This window comes from Balaenoptera acutorostrata, chromosome 19 (genome assembly GCF_949987535.1).
Source record: "Balaenoptera acutorostrata chromosome 19, mBalAcu1.1, whole genome shotgun sequence".
NCBI classification, from domain to species: Eukaryota; Metazoa; Chordata; class Mammalia; order Artiodactyla; family Balaenopteridae; genus Balaenoptera; species Balaenoptera acutorostrata.
The window spans coordinates 47,639,360-47,660,196 of NC_080082.1; the positions used below are offsets into that span (position 1 = coordinate 47,639,360).

At 38.6% G+C, this 20,837-nt stretch overlaps 1 protein-coding gene across 1 annotated transcript; it reads left to right on the forward strand.

Moving 5' to 3' along the window:
- Positions 1-87: 87 nt before the first annotated feature.
- Positions 88-14,854, forward strand: NUDT19 (nudix hydrolase 19). The gene is made up of 3 exons (XM_007165220.2): positions 88-939; positions 10,877-11,084; positions 11,970-14,854. The coding sequence occupies exons 1-3, from the start codon at positions 226-228 to the stop codon at positions 12,173-12,175; spliced, it is 1,128 nt and encodes a 375-aa protein (XP_007165282.2). The 5' UTR covers positions 88-225; the 3' UTR covers positions 12,176-14,854.
- Positions 14,855-20,837: the final 5,983 nt, after the last annotated feature.

The window sequence follows — 20,837 nt, forward strand, 5'->3', positions numbered from 1 at the left end:
TGACCTGGCTGGGAACAAGGGCACTCGAGGCGGAGCTTCTCCGCGCTGGCACGTCCCCCTTACAGGCAGGCGCGGGTGAGGCCAAACAGCCCGGGTTCACCGATCGCCCAGCGCGCACCTTGCCGGGAGTTCGCCCAGCGAGACGCCGGCCTCCGTCCTCAAGCCCGGGGAAAACTCCAGCCGCACCAGAACCCTGAGCCCGGAAGCCGCGCGCCGCCACCCGCCATGAGCGGCCCCCTGCGGCCGGGCCCAAGCAGCTGGCGCCGGGCGGCCACCGTGGTGCTGGCTGCGGGCTGGACGCTCCCGGTCCCCGCCGCCCCGCCGCGGCCCCCGCCGCCCGCCGAGGGCTTCCGGCTGCTGCTGCTGCTGCGCTCCGCGCGCCAAGGCTTCTTGCCCGGGGCGCACGTCTTCCCGGGTGGGGTGCTGGACGCGGCAGACCGCTCGGCCGACTGGCTGCGCCTCTTCGCGCCGCACCACCGGCCGCCCCGCTTCGGCCTGGGCCCGGCGCCGCCCCGACGCACCACCTTCCCGGTGCTGCCCGAGGCCAGGCCCGGAGCCCCCGACGGGGACGAGGCGGCGCTGCCGGATGACGTTGCCTTCCGCATCTGCGCCATCCGCGAGGCTTTCGAGGAGGCGGGCGTGCTGCTGCTGCGGCCCAGGGGCCCCGGGCCCGCCGCGCCCGAGCCGGGTCGCGCCCTCGCGCCGCCGCCGGCCCTGGCCGACTGGCGCGCCCGCGTCCGCCGAGACCCTCAGCACTTCCTGCGCCTGTGCGCTCACCTAGACTGCACTCCCGACATCTGGGCGCTGCACGAGTGGAGCGCCTGGCTCACGCCTTTCACGCAGCGCCGTGGCCGCCGCTTCGAGACCACCTTCTTTCTGTGCTGCCTGTGCGAGCCGCCGCCGGTCTTCCCCGACTTGGTGGAGGTGGTGGACTGCCAGGTAGGGCGTCCTCCCGGCGCGGAGTGGGGACCCACGGGAGCTTGGGAATGAGGACCCCACCCGCGGCCGGCGGCCCAGGCCCACCCGGAACCTCCAGATAGGCTGGGCCCAGAGAAGCTAATTCGCTTGCTCAGGGACATACAGCCAGTACGCGACTGAGCGGGCATGGGACCCAGGTGGTCCGGCCCCCGGCCCAGCAGGCCAAAGCCATGACCTTGGTGAACTGCTTTCTACTTTCCCCGGCTTCACAGTCCCAGGGCCTCGACGATGTCTCCCCACGCGGTTTCTCCAGTGGGAGGCCAGCGGAGACGCTGGGAGCTCTGCTAGCGCTGATCAGGTGCCAGGCTCCTTCCTAAGCACTTGCCATGCATTAACTCATTTCAACCCCCAGCAGTTTAAGTGTTTCCTCATAGTTCAGTCTTTTAAAATTTATTTGAGGCTGTTTCATTTGAGACTTGTTTTATGGCCACGAATATGGTCTACCTTGGTGAATGATCCCTCTGCACCTAAAAAGAATGTGTATTCTGCTGTATTTGATGGAGTGTTTGTAGAACTGTCAGTTAGGTTAAGTTCTCTGATAGTGTCCTCAGGTCTTCCATATCATATACCTGTTCCATCAAGTACTGAGAGAGGAATGCTGAAATCTTCAAAGACTAATTGCGGATTTGTCTTTTTCTCTTTTCAGTTCCATTAGGTTTTGCTTCGTGTGTTCTGAAGCTCCCTTGTAAGGTGCTGCATAGGACTATTCAAGCTTGATGGATTGAGCCTTTGATTGTGATGAAATATCTTTCTTTATCCCTGGCAATGTTCCTTATTCTGAAATCTGAAGTTTACCGTCTGATACTAATATAGCCGCTTTCATTTGATTAGCAATAGCATAGTGTATCTTTTTCCATTCTTTACTTTTAATCTGTGTCTTTATATTTAAAGTATGTTTCTTGTAGGCAGCATATAGTCTTTTTTTTTTTTTTTTACTTGTTTATTACCTCTTTTTTTTTTTTCCACACACACACACTGTATTTTATTTTTACAAGAGATAAATAGACTGACACCAAGCATTGTACATGGATGACCACAACAAAAACAACAATGATTGCAATTACCAAACATGAAACACACTTATACTATGTCATAATATTGACATTCAGTCCAGTAATCCTCCACTGTAACAGCTCCTTTACTTTGCAGTGAAAATTGATTTGTATATTCTTTGCCTCTGAGTCCTTGTGGGATTTTTTTTTTTTTTAATTCAGACAGAAAGTCACAAAAATTATACTCATCCTCATCAGTTCACTCAGTCCCATGTAATTAATTTCTTTTTTTTCATCTTGATCTTTTGTTAGCACTTTTATGAGTTCATCAGTTTTTCATTAGAGTTCTGAAAATGCTTATTCATTCAGTTCAGCAGTACAGTCAGTTACCAGAAACCTGTACTTGTCAGAGTCTTTTCCATGAATTTCTTGAAGATGAAACCCTTTTATAGGAACATATTTGCAAAATCATCAGAGTACACCCAGAACTGTCTGTAAATGACAAAAGACTTAAAAATGACCATGGTTAAAGATTTGATGAAAGTTCATAATAATGCAGTTGACAAGAAAATTAGTTATTTCTGAGATATACATTTTAAAGTAATAACTAGGATTATTACTTATAACATTATACCAGAACATATAAGATTTTTAGACGTTTCCTGTAATGTCTGAAACATTTATATTAACATATTTCCATACATAATTCCATACAAATACAAATATAAGATTTTTAGAAATTTCATGTAATGTCTGAAACATTTATATTAACATATTTCCATACATATTTCCATACAAATACAAATATAAGATTTTTAGAAATTTCATGTAATGTCTGAAACATTTATATTAATATATTTCCATACAAATAACCCAATGAAAGTTTAGTATTAGTTGTTTTGTTTGTTTTTTTATACTGCAGGTTCTTATTAGGCATCAGTTTTATACACATCAGTGTATACATGTCAATCCCAATCGCCCAATTCAGCACACCACCATCCCCACCTCACCGCAGTTTGCCCCCCTTGGTGTCCATATGTCCATTCTCTACATCTGTGTCTCAACTTCTGCCCTGCAAACTGGCTCATCTGTACCATTTTTCTAGGTTCCACATACATGCATTAATATACGATATTTGTTTTTCTCTTTCTGACTTACTTCACTCTGTATGACAGTCTCTAGATCCATCCACTTCTCAACAAATGACTCAATTTCGTTCCTTTTTATGGCTGAGTAATATTCCATTGTATATATGTACCACAACTTCTTTATCCATTCGTCTGTTGATGGGCATTTAGGTTGCTTCCATGACCTGGCTATTGTAAATAGTGCTGCAATGAACATTCGGGTGCACGTGTCTTTTTGAATTACGGTTTTCTCTGGGTATATGCCCAGTAGTGGGATTGCTGGGTCATATGGTAATTCTATTTTTAGTTTTTTAAGGAACCTCCATATTGTTCTCCATAGTGGCTGTATCAATTTACATTCCCACCAACAGTGCAAGAGGGTTCCCTTTTCTCCACACCCTCTCCAGCATTTGTTGTTTGTAGATTTTCTGATGATGCCCATTCTAACAGGAGTGAGGTGATACCTCATTGTAGTTTTGATTTGCATTTCTCTAATAATTAGTGATGTTGAGCATCTTTTCATGTGCTTCGTGGCCGTCTGTATGTCTTCTTTGGAGAAATTTCTATTTAGGTCTTCTGCCCATTTTTGGATTGGGGTGTTTGTTTCTTTGATATTGAGCTGAATGAGCTGTTTATATATTTTGGAGATTAATCCTTTGTCCGTTGATTCATTTGCAAATATTTTCCCCCATTCTGAGGGTTGTCTTTTCGTCTTGTTTATGGTTTCCTTTGCTGTGCAAAAGCTTTGAAGTTTCATTAGGTCCCACTTGTTTATTTTTGTTTTTATTTCCATTACTCTAGGAGGTGGATCGAAAAAGATCTTGCTGTGATTTATGTCAAAGAGTGTTCTTCCTATGTTTTCCTCTAAGAGTTTTATAGTGGCCAGTCTTATATTTAGGTCTCTAATCCATTTTGAGTTTATTTTTGTGTATGGTGTTAGGGAGTATTCTAATTTCATTCTTTTACATGTGGCTGTCCAGTTTTCCCAGCACCACTTATTGAAGAGACTGTCTTTTCTCCATTGTATATCTTTGCCTCCTTTGTCATAGATTAGTTGACCATAGGTGCGTGGGTTAATCTCTGGGCTTTCTATCTTGTTCCATTGATCTATGTTTCTGTTTTTGTGCCAGTACCATATTGTCTTGATTACTGTAGCTTTGTAGTATAGTCTGAAGTCAGGGAGTCTGATTCCTCCAGCTCCATTTTTTTGCCTCAAGACTGCTTTGGCTATTCGGGGTCTTTTGTGTCTCCATACAAATTTTAAGATGATTTGTTCTAGCTCCGTAAAAAATGCCATTGGTAATTTGATAGGGATTGCATTGAATCTGTAGATTGCTTTGGGTAGTATACTCATTTTCACAATGTTGATTCTTCCAATCCAAGAACATGGTATATCTCTCCATCTGTTGGTATCATCTTTAATTTCTTTCATCAGTGTCTTATAGTTTTCTGCATACAGGTCTTTTGTCTCCCTAGGTAGGTTTATTCCTAGGTATTTTATTCTTTTTGTTGCAATGGTAAATGGGAGTGTTTCCATAATTTCTCTTTCAGATTTTTCATCATTAGTGTATAGGAATGCAAGAGATTTCTGTGCATTAATTTTGTAACCTGCAACTTTACCATATTCATTAATTAGCTCTAGCAGTTTTCTGGTGGCAGTTTTAGGATTCTCTATGTATAGTATCATGTCATCCGCAAACAGTGACAGTTTTACTTCTTCTTTTCCAATTTGTATTCCTTTAATTTCTTTTTCTTCTCTGATTGCCGTGGCTAGGACTTCCAGAACTATGTTGAATAATAGTGGTGAGAGTGGACATCCTTGTCTCGTTCCTGATCTTAGAGGAAATGCTTTCAGTTTTTCACCATTGAGAATGCTGTTTGCTGTGGGTTTGTCATATATGGCCTTTATTATGTTGAGGTAGGTTCCCTGTATGCCCACTTTCTGGAGAGTTTTTATCATAAATGGGTGTTGAATTTTGTCAAAAGCTTTTTCTGCATCTATTGAGATGATCATATGGTTTTTATTCTTCAATTTGTTAATATGGTGTATCACATTGATTGATTTGCGTATATTGAAGAATCCTTGCATCCCTGGGATAAATCCCACTTGATCGTGGTGTATGATCCTTTTAATGTGTTGTTGGATTCTGTTTGCTAGTATTTTGTTGAAGATTTTTGCATCTATATTCATCAGTGATATTGGTCTGTAATTTTCTTTTTTTGTAGTGTCTTTGTCTGGTTTTGGTATCAGGATGATGGTGGCCTCATAGAATGAGTTTGGGATTGTTCCTTCCTCTGCAATTTTTTGGAAGAGTTTGAGAAGGATGGGTGTTAGCTCTTCTCTAAATGTTTGATAGAATTCACCTGTGAAGCCATCTGGTCCTGGACTTTTGTTTGTTGGAAGATTTTTAATCACAGTTTCAATTTCATTACTTGTGATTGGTCTGTTGATATTTTCTGTTTCTTCCTGATTCAGTCTTGGAAGGTTATACCTTTCTAAGAATTTGTCCATTTCTTCCAGGTTGTCCATTTTATTGGCATAAAGTTGCTTGTAGTAGTCTCTTAGGATGTTTTGTATTTCTGCGGTGTCTGTTGTAACTTCTCCTTTTTCATTTCTGATTTTATTGATTTGAGTCCTCTCCCTCTTTTTCTTGATGAGTCTGGCTAATGGCTTATCAATTTTGTTTATCTTCTCAAAGAACCAACTTTTAGTTTTATTGATCTTTGCTATTGTTTTGTTTCTATTTCATTTATTTCTGCTCTGATCTTTATGATTTCTTTCCTTCTGCTAACTTTGGGTTTTGTTTGTTCTTCTTTCTCTAGTTTCTTTAGGTGTAAGGTTAGATTGTTTACTTGAGATTTTTCTTGTTTCTTTAGGTAGGCTTGTATAGCTATAAACTTCCCTCTTAGAACCGCTTTTGCTGCATCCCATAGGTTTTGGGTCGTCGTGTTTTCATTGTCATTTGTCTCTAGGTATTTTTTTATTTCCTGTTTGATTTCTTCAGTGATCTCTTGGTTATTTAGTAACGTATTGTTTAGCCTCCATGTGTTTGTCTTTTTTACGTTTTTTTCCCTGTAATTCATTTCTAACCTCATAGCGTTGTGGTCAGAAAAGATGCTTGATATGATTTCAATTTTCTTAAATTTACTGAGGCTTGATTTGTGACCCAAGATGTGATCTATCCTGGAGAATGTTCCGTGTGCACTTGAGAAGAACGTGTAATCTGCCGTTTTTGGATGGAATGTTCTATATATATCAATTAAATCTATCTGGTCTATTGTGTCATTTAAAGCTTCTGTTTCCTTATTTATTTTCATTTTGGATGATCTGTCCATTGGTGTAAGTGAGGTGTTAAAGGCCCCCAATATTATTGTGTTACTGTCGATTTCCTCTTTTATAGCTGTTAGCAGTTGCCTTATGTATTGAGGTGCTCCTATGTTGGGTGCATATATATTTATAATTGTTATATCTTCTTCTTGGATTGATCCCTGGATCATTATGTAGTGTCCTTCCTTGTCTCTTGTAACATTCTTTATTTTAAAGTCTATTTTATCTGATATGAGTATAGCTACTCCAGCTTTCTTTTGATTTCCATTTGCATGGAATATCTTTTTCCATCCCCTCACTTTCAGTCTGTATGTGTCCCTAGGTCTGAAGTGGGTCTCTTGTAGACAGCATATATATGGGTCTTGTTTTTGTATCCATTCAGCCAGTCTATGTCTTTTGGTTGGGGCATTTAATCCATTCACGTTTAAGGTAATTATCGATATGAATGTTCCTATGACCATTTTCTTAATTGTTTTGGGTTTGTTTTTGTAGGTCCTTTTCTTCTCTTGTGTTTCCCACTTAGAGAAGTTCCTTTAGCATTTGTTGTAGAGCTGGTTTGGTGGTGCTGAATTCTCTTAGCTTTTGCTTGTCTGTAAAGCTTTTGATTTCTCCATCAAATCTAAATGAGATCCTTGCTGGGTGGAGTAATCTTGGTTGTAGGTTCTTCCCTTTCATCACTTTAAGTATATCATGCCACTCCCTTCTGGCTTGCAGAGTTTCTGCTGAGAAATCAGCTGTTAACCTTATGGGAGTTCCCTTGTATGTTATTTGTCGTTTTTCCCTTGCTGCTTTCAGTAATTTTTCTTTGTCTTTAATTTTTGCCACTTTGATTACTATGTGTCTCGGCGTGTTTCTCCTTGGGTTTATTCTGTATGGGACTCTCTGCGCTTCCTGGACTTGGGTGGCTATTTCCTTTCCCATGTTAGGGAAGTTTTCGACTATAATCTCTTCAAATATTTTCTCTGGTCCTTTCTCTCTCTCTTCTCCTTCTGGGACCCCTATAATGCGAATGTTGTTGCGTTTAATGTTGTCCCAGAGGTCTCTTAGGCTGTCTTCATTTCTTTTTATTCTTTTTTCTTTAGTCTGTTCCGCAGCAGTGAATTCCACCATTCTGTCTTCCAGGTCACTTATCCGTTCTTCTGCCTCAGTTATTCTGCTATTGATTCCTTCTAGTGTAGTTTTCATTTCAGTTATTGTATTGGTCATCTCTGTTTGTTTGTTCTTTAATTCTTCTAGGTCTTTGTTAATCATTTCTTGCATCTTCTCAATCTTTGCCTCCATTCTTATTCCGAGGTCCTGGATCATCTTCACTATCATTATTCTGAATTCTTTTTCTGGAAGGTTGCCTATCTCCACTTCATTTAGTTGTTTTTCTGGGGTTTTTTCTTGTTCCTTCATCTGGTACATAGCCCTCTGCCTTTTCATCTTCTCTGTCTTTCTGTAACTGTGGTTTTTGGTCCACAGGCTGCAGGATTGTCCAGCATATAGTCTTACTTTTTTATCCAATATGACAGTTTCTGCCTTTCAACTGGAGTGTTTAGATCATTTGTATTCAGTGTTATTCTCAATAAGGTTAACTTCAAATCTACCATCTTGCTGTTAGTTTTTTAATCTGTCCCCTCTATTCTTTGCACTGTTTTTCTTCTTTTCCTGACTTCTTTTGGATTAATTGAGTATTTTTAGGACTCTGTTTTATCTCCATTATTGACTTATTAACTGTACGTCTTTGTGGTTGCTTTGGGGTTTGCAATATACATCTCTCATTTCACGTGTAGTATTAGAACCTTAAAATAATATACTTCCATTTCTCCCCTCCTGTCATTTATGCTTTTGTTGTCATACATTTGACTTTCATTTCTATTATAAACTCTATAATACACTCTGATTATTTTTGCTTTAAACAGTCAATCTGTTAAAGACTGTGAAAATGAGGGGGAAATGTCTTTTATGTTTACCTGCATATGTACCATTCTTAGCACTCTTCATTACTTTGTGTGGATTTAATGTACATCTGGTATCTTTCTGCCTAAAGAACTTCCTCTAATATGTCATTTATTTCAGATCTTCTAAATTTGTTTAGAATGAATGAATCTAAATTCATTCTAAACAATGAATATTCTAAATTTTGTTTGTCTGAAAATACTTTATTTTGCTTTTGGTTTTTGAGAGATATTTTGGCTGGGTATAGAATTCTATATAGGTTAACAGTTTGGGTTTTTTTTTTCTCTCTCTCAGTACTTAAAAATGTTGCTTCATTATTTTCTGGTTTGCATAATCTTCTGTTGAGAAGTCTGCTTTTTTTTTCCTTCCAGTTTTATTGAGATATAATTGACATACAGTACTGTGTAAGTTTAAGGTGACAGCATAATGATTTGACTTACATATCCCATGATATAATTACCACAGTAAGTTTAGTGAACATCCATCATCTCATGGAAAAGTTTGCTTTTAACTCTCTGTTCCACTGTACATAATGTGTGTTTGTGTTTTTGGTGTGTGTGGCTACTTTAAATATTTCCTCTTAATTATTGGTGTTCAGTAATTTGACTATGATGTGTGTGGTTTTCTTTTTGTTTTATTATTTAATTATTTGTTTCTTCAAATATTTTTCACCTCCCTCTGTTTTCTGGGACTCCATGTATGTTGGACTACTTGATAATGTTCCACAGGTCCCTGATGCCTTGTTCATTTTTTTTCCATCTTTTTTCCTCTCTGCTTTATTTTGAATAGATTTATTGATATGTTTTCAAATTTTCTCCCTTTTCTTTCTTTTTTTTTTTAAATAAATGTATTTATTTTATTTATTTTTTTTGTCTGTGTCAGGTCTTTGTTGCTGCGCGCAGGCTTTCTCTAGTTGTGGCGAGCGGGGGCTACTCTTCGTTGCGGTGTGTGGGCTTCTCATTGCAATGGTTCTCAACATGGGATGATTTACCCATCCCACCCTCAGGTGCATTTGGCAATGTCAGGAGACATTCTTGGTTGTCACAACTCAGGGAATTCTAGTGGCTTCTACTGGATAGAGCCCAAGGATGCTGCTGAATATCCTTCCACAAAGAATTATCTGGCTTAAAGTGTCAGTACTGCCTAAGTTCAGAAACTGAGGGGCAACAGTGGAATTTATAGCCAGCACCACCCCCCCACACCACCCTGTGAGTTTGAAGCCCAGGTTTTTTCGTTAGAGGAGCTTCCTTCGTTTTCTCATCTGTAAAATGAGAGTATGCAGGGTTATCCTAAGGATTGGAAATATTTTATGTAAAGTATTTTTGCTCAAAATACTTTTACTAGTAACTAGTAAAACTAGTGTTTTACTAGTGACAAGTAACCAATAAACAATAAGTTATTTAAGTTATTTTAGCCTATGGTCTAGACCAACCTGAACAGGTTGAATTAAGTGAGTTAATGCCTATTGTTTAACCCTTTATCTTCATTGTTACCACTGAACTCACATGGATACCTTAGAGATTGGGTGGTCCTTTGAGGCCAGAGCTTTGTTTTTCAAAATGTAGCCTTGGCCAACTTTAGAAGAATCTAGGGTGCTTATTAAACATAGATTGCTGGGCCTCACAGATTGAAGATTTAACAAGTTTCTCAGGTTTCTCATACAAGCTTGTAAACTTTGGGCCTGTAGTTATTCAAGGCAGTCAATCTCAACTCCCCGGTTTTGGGTGTGAGAATCAGTTTCCCCAGTGTAAGGAGATATTTAGTAAACCAGTTAAAGAAAGACCTGTTGGGGTTATTTCATATTAATTGAATCAGCTCTTTTTATCTAAATGTGTATGGAAGGAAGGCTTGGGAAAGTGGGCAGGTCACAGCAGTGAGGCCACTTAAGTGAAATGAGTAAGTGCTATCTGGTTGATACCGTGCAGTTATTACACTCCTGGGATGATAGACTGAGTCATGTCTCTTGACCTTCCTGAAAGCTTCTCTTGCTCCGGCCTCTTTACCTTCATTGTAACACATGGCACATATCACGCTACATTTTGTTTGCTGAAGGCCCTATTAGTGCCTGAGAGATCTTTGTCTCACCCACCACCACATCCTCAGTGCCTAGCCAAGGCGCCCATTTATGGGAGGAATGAATGGACACTAAATTCTCAATCTGCTGTCATGAGTTTATACTTCAGGGTCTTCCTTTAGGAGTGACCAGAACCACCTTGCCTTCCTAGCATCTCCTGCCTTTTATGCTGAACAACGCTCCCAGGTCAACCCTTTGTGATCTATCCTGGTTTATTTACTAGTTCTCAGGATCAATGTCCCAATAATCAACCTCTGAAGGGGATCAACCCAGCTTTCTTCACCAAATCTTTTCATGTTGTCTCAGAGGAATCTAGCAAGACACATTAATGAATTAATATTACATTTTCAATTAGCTCTTAGGTACTGATCTAAGGATCTCGAGTTGTGTTGTCTATAGGATAAACTTCAGGAAGCCTTACCTTTGTCTTCCGCAGTGGTCATCTCCGTCAGAGGCAACTGAAAGCTTCATATCAAAGGAAATTTGGCTTGCACCTCCACAGTTCTACGAAATAAGAAGACTAGAACACTTTGCCTCTCTCTCTGACTTGCACAAATTTTGTTTGGATCGTGAATTAGAAGGGGTGGAAAGATGGCTGCCGATCACATTATTAACTGCTGATGGAATAATCCAGCTTTTACCAGGTAAATCAGTGAGTTATCAATGTTTTCGTTAGTAATCACACTTAATGCTCTGGGCTGTATGGCAGTATTGTCTCACACAGAGACATGAATTAGTCTCTGTTTTACATACTACAGAGGTACTAATTAAATAAGATCAAGGTCTGTAAGATATTCATAGTATTTATTATAACCAGAAATTCTGGATACATTACTTTATATACAGTTATATAAATATATTTCCTAGACACTGACAAAGTTCTTTCTCATATATTAGCTCACTTTTTTACATTTTAATTTTAAATTATGCAAACGTAAATTGTACTTATTTGATTGAAAGAGAGTTTGTTGGCGGTCAATTGTTGTTGGGCAAGTACAGGATAGAGGTTTTGTAGCCACTTACAGTGGAGTTTTGTGACCTGTCTCACTTATGGCTGCTTATCTCACTTCTCAGAATTGTGAAAGTATTTGTTATTCATCCTACAGTGGGACAGCTTAGCAGTTTTGATGTGTAAATAATAATTTCTGTAATTTAACCTTAAAATGATTAGAGCACCCCACATTGAAACACCAAAAATATATGGATATCAAGGCCAACATTAACATTGAGTGGGATAAAGAGAGTCATGAATTAGTATAAAAAATTATAGTTCAGGATGAAAAAATACTAGTCATAAATATTTATGTACCCAAAGAAAATTCTTGGCTGGAAAATGGAGAACTGGGGAGGGTAGGGGGGTATTAAAAACACAAGAAATAAATTGAGATAAGCACAAAAAATTAGGATTTTTTAACAACTATCTCAGTTCCAAACACCTGAAATAGATAAAAATAAACACTGATTTATATATCACAAATATATTGGAATGTTTTATAAAATAACACTAAAATTAAAATATTATTTTTCAGGAGATGAGATGTACTTAGAAGATTCAAACTTTTTAGAAAATCTTATGTCCACTGAAAAAAAGAATGAAGAAATCATGAAAGAAGGCAAGAAATTTCACCGAGTAGTGATGTACAATCGCCATGATTATAACATCCACGTGACAGTTCAGTCAAAGTATAAACATGTTTATCCTAAGAACTATGTAGTGAGTAAGAGCCGTCTGTAGAGAATGGCTTCTTTGTAAGCTGGCCTCCTTGAAGTTGTCCTGATGAAAAATGAGGGTTGACTAGACGTGCCTGGAACTTAAGGAACTTTGTGCCTGTAAGTTCTAATACTGTCTTTCATATTTCAGGTGTATTACGGAGCTCTCATTTTATTCTTTAAACCTTACAGTATCACACAAGTATAAAGTATTAATGATCTTGTTACCAAAACGAGAAAAAAATTTTCACGAGGGTTTCCACTTCTGTATTGTTTTGTTATCAAAAGTTTAAATAAGATGTTCTACTGTATTGTCTTTTAACTGTATTAGCGCTCTGCCTGACGTGCTGGGAGATTGATCCATGAATTCCTTAGACTTTCTGTTGGAATTAATTTAAGGGTGTATGATTAGATACATGGTGAACAGTAGACTGAGATGACCTTCAAGTGACAGTGTCATTATTTTCCTATGACTTTAGGTTGATGATTAAGAGATAATTCTGTTTAAAACTAATGGCGTGAGTTATTAGGTTTACCAAATTGGAAATTAGTTCAGTGACTGTTGTAAAGAAATATGAAGCCATAACAAAAGCCATAATAATTTTTACCTTGGAGGGCTAGTTAACAGAATACAACGAGGTTAGAGGGATGTAGAACTATTCATCATTTAATGGTACTTACTAATGGTGTTTGTTTTCAGTGTTTTTAATATGGGTAATTTTTTCACCTCCTCTTAAGAGGAATAATGTTTATTAATTAAAGATGGGAAATGGTTTAGACGCCAGTTCATTTTAGATCTTTGACTATATTATGCATTGTACATTGAATTTCATTTTTCATGAAATGTTCTCGTTTTCCTACCTTTAAAATAGAGCTATTGATAATTAAAGTTTATGTGTATTATTTAATCCTGATTAGAGGAATACATCTAGATCAGTGGTTCTCAATCCAGGCACTTTTGCCCTTCAGGGGCATTTGGCAGTGTCTGGATAAATTTGGGTTGTCACAACTGAGAGTGTGATGCTTCTACCATCTAGTGGCGAGAAGCCAGGGTTACAGTTTAATATCCTGCAATGCACAGGACAGCCACCCACAGTGAAGAATTATCTGGCCAAGTTTGAGAACTCTGATCTAGAGGAAAATCTATTATCTTCGGTAAATGGTTCCAACATGAAAATTTTGAGAGCCACAGATAGAATTAGCATTCATTCTGGCTTCTGAATCTATAGACGTCCTCCTTACTCACTTTTGGCCTTGGGCATACTATTCTTTCATTCTCACAGAAAACAGAATGTTATGATTGGAAGAACACCATGATTTTGCTGATGAGAAAACTGAGAAACAGATTCACACAGTTAGTTAGTGCCACGGCCAAGAGTAGAACCTGATTCTTTTTCTAGCAAGTGGCATCTGTTGCCTGTCACTAAAAGCAGAGGTCTGAATATGTCTGCCCATCGCATCTTGGTATTACAGTCGCCAAGGAAACCACAACACAGCCAAGCATTGGATGAAACAATGCTTTCCTCACATAAAGAGGCAGAGCAAGATCAGCTTTTGAATGACCTCCGTAAGAATCCAAAACTGGGCTGGCATCAGGCTAATATGTTCTTGTCCTCACAGTTCTTTGTTAATATAAAACAAGAGTGCCCTATAACATGGGAAATATAATAAGGACTTGAATGTAAGGGGACTTCTTCTCTCCTGGGGGATGATTTGTGGGGGGAGCCCTCATATATGGGCATATGTAGGTCACATTCTTTAAAAAGGAAATTGCTTGCCTTCCACTTTCTCTTTTCTCTTCTCACTGGCTGGAAATGGTGGTAACTGGAGCAGCTACCTTGGACCCAGAGACAGAAGACATGTTAAAGCATAACTGCCTGCCACTTGGATTGCTCACCTCTTGCTTGTTATGTGAAAATGAAAGTACACTTATATTTTATATAAACCACTATATTTTAGGATCTCTTTGTTAAAACAGTTTAGCTTGTTCCCTAATCTATACTTTTCCCTCCTAAGCAGGTTCCCTCAGCATAGCCTTCCCTGTATCAGAAGGGAAGTTAAGTTACCAGTTACTGAAGGTAAAAATCTGAGTCGTTCATGATTCCTCCCTTTCCTTCATTCCTATATCAGGTGACTAGTAAGTCCTACTGATCTATTAAACACAATTATCTTGAAACTCCCATCTGCCCACCTCTGCACTGCTATCACCTTAGTCTAAACCATAGTTGTTTCTTAGCCAACTGTAACAGCTTCAGAGCCAGTCTCTTCATTTTCATTCTTCCCCCTCACAATGCATTCCTCCTGAAAAAGTGAACTTGACATTGAAACTTACGTCATGTCCTGTCAGTGCCCTCATTAAAGCCCTTCCATGGCTTTTCCTGACACTTAAACACTAAATTTGTGGTCTACAAGGTGCCACCTTTCTCTCTGATGTCATCATACACCCCTCTCCCTCTATAATCCCATCAGAAGGGTCTTCTTTCTCTTCCTTGACTGCTCAGAGTTCTTTCCCACCTCAGAACCTTTGCACATTCTGTTGCCTTGAGACAAACCTGGATCTCTGAACTGTTTTTGTTCTTGGGTCTCCTTGTTACTGTAGCTTCAGAAAAACAGACATTAAGAACAGAGGTTGGGCATCTAATATGTGGATTATTGGCATGTCTAAATGAAAATTCCAGAACAAATAAATAGAAGAAAAGCATTATTTAGAGAACAAAGTTTTCTTGAGCTGAAGGAAAATATTGATCTTCAGATAAAAAGGTCCTGCTATGGTCAAAGCAAAAATAAGAAAAATTGTTCAATACCTGGATGACATTTTGAATTTCAAAGACAGAGAATACATAGATTTTCAGGGAGAAAAAGAAAAGATTACTCACAAAGGCACAAAATCTTCTTAGTATGTATCACAAAGTAACGTGATAAACTGGACAGCATATATAATATTCTGAGGGGAAAAGGACGTGTGTGGTCAGTAATTTTATATCAACCATGTGTGAAAGCCACAGAAGTAGTCCTTGTTTATATATGGGCTCTGAAGATTCCAGAGCTCTGAAAAATTTGATTTGATAGAAATACTATAGATAATTGAAATTTTGATTATTGGAAATAAAAACTTTTGAAGTAGAAATGCATGGTAGAAGTCCTAATGGTGAGTGTGGAAATAAAATACAGGAAGTAAGTATGAATAGTTAAATATGGCTAAAAAGCACTGCAAATGTTAAAAATAATTCAAATTTTAATGTATTTTGTAAAAAAAAAAAGTAACTTTCTTATAAAAATAATTTGGTTCAATAATCCCAGATTATGTTATCATTAACAGGAAGTGGCTACGGGAGGAATAAAAAAAAAAATGAAAGGAGGGAATCAATAACTGCAGGTTTGTGATAATACCTGTTTAAGTGTTTTGAAATGCAAAAGTGGCTATTAGAATTTAAAACAGAATGGTCACTTTTCAAATCAGTCAAAAGCAAAGCACAACCCCTAATGCAGAAGATAGAAAATATGAAAAGGGCAACAAAACAAAAGCTTAGAATAAGACAGTTCAGGTAGGAATAAATATCAACCATGCTGATGCATGAAAATGGGTTAAAGTTATTGAATGATAAAGAATCTTAGATTAAATGTTTTTCAACCTAGTTATCTACAGGAACTTGAAAAAGAAGAATAAACCAAGCCCAAAGTTAGCAGAAGAAAGGAAATAATAATAGAAACTTGAGCAAAAATAAATGATATAGAGATAGGAAAACAATAGAAAAGGCTAACAAAACTAAGAGTTGATTCTATGACAAGATAAAATTGACAAACTATTAGCTAGACTAACCAAGAAAAAAAGAGGATGCAAATCAATAAAACTATAAATGAAAGAGGAGACATTACAACTGATACCACAGAAATAGAAAGGATCATAAGAAACTACAATGAACACAGTATGCCAACAAACTGTGCAACCTAGAAGACATGGGTAAATTCCTGGAAACATAGAACCTACCAAAACTGCATCAGTAAGAAATAGAAAATCCGAACAGGCCAATAATGAGTAAGGAGATTGAATCAGTAATTAAAAAAAAAAATAAAAACCTCCCCAAAAAGAAAAACCCAGGACCAGATGGCTTCACTGGTGAATTTTACCAAACATTTAAAGAAGAATTAATGCCAATCCTCAAACTTCCAAAATTTGAAGAGGAGGGAACACTCCCAAACTTACAAGGCCAGAATTACCCTGGTACCAAAGGACACTACAAGAAAAAAAACTACATGCCAATATCCCTGATGAATACAGATGCAAAAATTCTAAAGAAAATACTAGCAAACTGAATTCAGCAGCACATTAAAGGGATCATACACCATGATCAAGTGGGATTCATCCCTGGAATGCAAGGATGGTTCAATACGCAAATCAGTAAGTGTTCTACATCACATTAATAAAATGAAAGATAAAAATCACATGAGCAACTCAATAGATGTGGAAAAAGTATTTGACAAAATTCAACATCCATTCATGATTTTTAAAAAAACTCAACAAATTAGTTATAGAAGGAACTCAACATAATAAAAGCCATAGATGACAAGCCCACGGCCAACATTGTTCTCAGTGGTGAAGGGTTGGAAGCTTTTCCTCTAGTATCAGGAATAAGACAAGGGTGTCCACTCTCACCATTCCTATTCAACATAGTACTAGAAGAAATCAGGCAAGAAAAAGAAGTAAAAGGCATTCGAATTGGAAAGGAAGAAGTAAAGTTGTCTCTATTTGCAGAACACATGATTTTATATATTGAAAATCCTAAAAACTCCACTGAAAAACTGTTAGATCTAATCAACTAATTCAGTAAAGTTGCAGAGTACAAAATCAACATACAAAGATCAGTAGCATTTCTATACACTAACAACAAATTATCTGAAAAAGAAACAAAGAAAACAATCCCATTTACAATAGCATCAAAAACAATGAAATACTTAGGACTAAATTTAACTAAGGAGGTGAAAGATCTCTGTCCTGAAAACTGTAAACCATTGATGAAGAAAAGTGAAGACACAAACAATTGGAAAGATATCCCACATTCATGGACTGGAAGAATTAATATTGTTAAAATGTCCATACTACCCAAAGGCATCTATAGCTTCAATCGCTATCAAGATTCAAATGGCCTTTTTTTAAAAAACAGAAATAGAAAAAAAATTCTAAAATTTATATAGAACTACAAAAGATCCTGAATAGCCGAAGCAATCCTAAGAAAGAAGAACAAAGCTGGAGGCATCACACTTCCTGACTTCCTGACTTCAAACGATATTACACAGCTATCAGAACAGCATAGTACTGGCATGAGAACAGACACATAGACCAACAGAATAGAATCGAGAGTCCAGAGAATGAAACTAGACCCCTATCCTATACCACTCACAAAAATCACTCAGAATGGATTAAAGACTTAAATGTAAGACCTGAAACCACAAAAATAGAGGAAAAAGTTTGTTGACATGGGTCTTGTCAATAGTTTTTTGAATATGACACCTAAAGCACAAGCAACAAAATTAAAAATAAATAAGTGGGACTACATCAAACTAAAAAGCTCCTGCATAGCAAAATAAATGATCAACAAAGTGAAAGGGCAACCAAATGAATGGGAGAAAATATTTGCAAACCACACATCTGATAAGGGGGTTAATATCCAAAATATATAAGGAACTCATACGAGTTAATATCAAAAATGCAATCCAATTTAAAAATGGACAAAGGGCCTGAATAGGTACTTTTCCAAAGAAGGTATTCAGATGGCCAATAGGTACTTGATAAGGTGCTCAACATCACTAGTTATTAGGAAAATGCAAATCAAAACCACAATGAGATACCAGTAGCTCACACCTGTTGGAACGGTTATCATCAAAAAGATAAGAGATAAGTGTTGGCGAAGATGTGGAGAAAAGGGAACACCTGTGCATTGTTGGTGGGAATGTAAATTGGTACAGCCACTATGGAAAACAGTAAGGAGGTTCCTCAAAAAGTTAAAAATAGAACTATCATATGATACCCATTTCTGGGTATATATCTGAGAGAAATTCTGAAGAGATATCAGCACCCCAATGTTCTGTGAAGCACCATTTACAACAGCCAGGACATGGAAACAACCTAAGTTGTTTCCATCAACAGATGGAAGTGTCCATCAACAGATGAATGGATAAAGATATATGTATCTATCTATCTACCTATTTATCTCTATATATGTATGTGATGGAATACTATTCAGCCATAAAAAAAGGAAATCTTGGCATTTGAGACAACATGAATGGACCTTGAGGACCTTATGCTAAGTAAAATAAGTCAGACAGTGAAAGACAAATACTGTATTATCTTACTTATATGTGGAATCCAAAAAAAAAGCTCCTAGAAACAGAAATCAGATGTGTGGTTGCCAGAGGTGGGGGTAGGGTTTGGGGAATTGTGAATGTGGTCAGAAGTACAATCTTCCAGTTATTAGATAAATAAGGTCTAGGAATGTAACGTACAACATGATGAGAATAGTTAACAATACTGTATTATGTATTTGAAAGTTGCTAAAAGAGTAGATGGTAAAAGTTCTTATCACAAGGGGAAAAAATTTTGTAACTGATGGATGGATGGTGGTGATGGATATTAACTAAACTTACTGTGGTAATCATTTCACAATGTATACATATATCAAACCATTATGTTGTACACTTTAAACTTATACAATATTATATGTCAATTATATCTCAAAACTGGAAAAAATTAAATCTAATTATAAGTTGTTTAAAAACAATACTGCATGAGGGCTAAAAATAAAAAGAGGGGAACACAAGCAAGAAGAGCTTAGAGAGTACTAATCAGATGAGATGGAATTCATCATAGGAACCAATAAATAAAAGTTAATTTTAGTTTGATATATACAGTTAAAAATGAAGATATGAGAATCTTGCAGTGAGTAACACAATATTAAGCTATGGAAAAAATACATTAGAAACAAGGATAATCTGACAGATGTATACTATTAGTGGGAACCATGACAAATGCCTTCTCTGATGCACAGAACAAGTCCATAAAAGATAACTGAGGCGTCTGGGAAAAACCCTGGACAGGCATCAGGCTTCTGCTTTTGGGTTGAATGACATAACTGCAAAAGTTCATTCCCTCTCAACTGATGCAAAATAAATACAACTTTAAAAGTTCTTCTAGGGCTTCCCTCGTGGTGCAGTGGTTAAGAATCTGCCTGCCAATGCAGGGTACACGGGTTTGAGCCCTGGTCCGGGAAGATCCCACATGCCGTGGAGCAACTAAGCCTGTGCACCACACCTACTGAGCCTGTGCTCTAGAGCCCGTGAGCCACAACTACTGAGCCCACGTGCCACAACTAGTGAAGCCTGCGTGCCTAGAGCCCGTGCTCCGCAACAAGAGAAGCCACCGCAATGAGAAGCACGCCCACCACAACGAAGAGTAGACCCCACTCGCCGCAACTAGAGAAAGCCCGCGCGCAGCAACGAAGACCCAACGCAGCCAAAAATAAATTAAATAAATAAATTAAAAAAAAAATCAGCTAACAAAATGATGAAGCCAAACTTGTTTTTTATTCCTCTTTTGTAAAAAGGAGACTATTTTAAAACGGGGGAAGTATAGGCTGCCTTTGAGAATTGATGACTCCAGGGTAAGATCGTTTGAACTACATTTGGTGGGGGAGAGATCTGGGAGGGAGGGGAGCAAAGAGTGTCCTCCTGGTGCCCATTTTTCAGAATTATGTCAGTACTGGAAAACTTAGATCCGCTCCTACCGATACCTCTCACCCTATACCATGAGCACACCGACAGGAGAGACTGGTCTGAGCATGACGGCAGGTCCTGCTATCTCAGACTCCCCCTCTTGCCATTCCTAATGCTTTGTCTTCTCTCCTTTTCTCCCTTCTCTTGGGGGTGGGGAGCAAAAAAATGTAAGAACAGATCACTCTCCACTAAGCCCTTTGCAGAACGAGAATTTCACTCCTGTGATGGGAGAGACCTATCATCACGCCCATGGTGCCTGCAAGAGCCAGTCTGCTCACGACAGCTTTTGGTTGCTTGCTGTGCCGTCAGCTAGCCATGTTTCTGACTGACGGATATTAAACCTTCCTGCATTCCTGGAATAAGCCTTACAGCCTTCCTGGCCATGGCTTAAATTTTTTTTTTTAAATTTGTCCTGGGTTTTACTTGGTAGCATTTTATATGGGATTTCAGCACCTACATTAGTCTGTAGTTGTTTGTGTTATCTTGATCAGGTTTTGGTACCAGGATTTAACCATCTTATAAAAATGCACCTTATTAAAATCTTTTCATCTTCTTATGTTTCATCTTCTTATCTTTTCATTACTTTAAAAGTGCTTCCCACTAATTGGGGGAGTGGGGAGACAGGTACAGATATTGACCCCCTTCAGCCTCAAGAGGCCTGGGTGGCTGGAGCGCCATGCAGTGAGTTCCCATTTCAACAATCTTGACTCTTCATCTCAGTGTGATATATAAATATTTTCATTTTCTGTGAGGCATGCTGTGAAAAGTTTGGGAAACACCATATTGTAGCATGGTACCTAGTCAAAGGAAAAAAGTGTTAACCCCACACAAAGAACTGGGAGAGGGCTGGAACTTCCCTGGAGGTCCAGGGGTTAAGATTGTGTGCTACCACTGCAGGGGGCAAGGGTTCCATCCCTGGT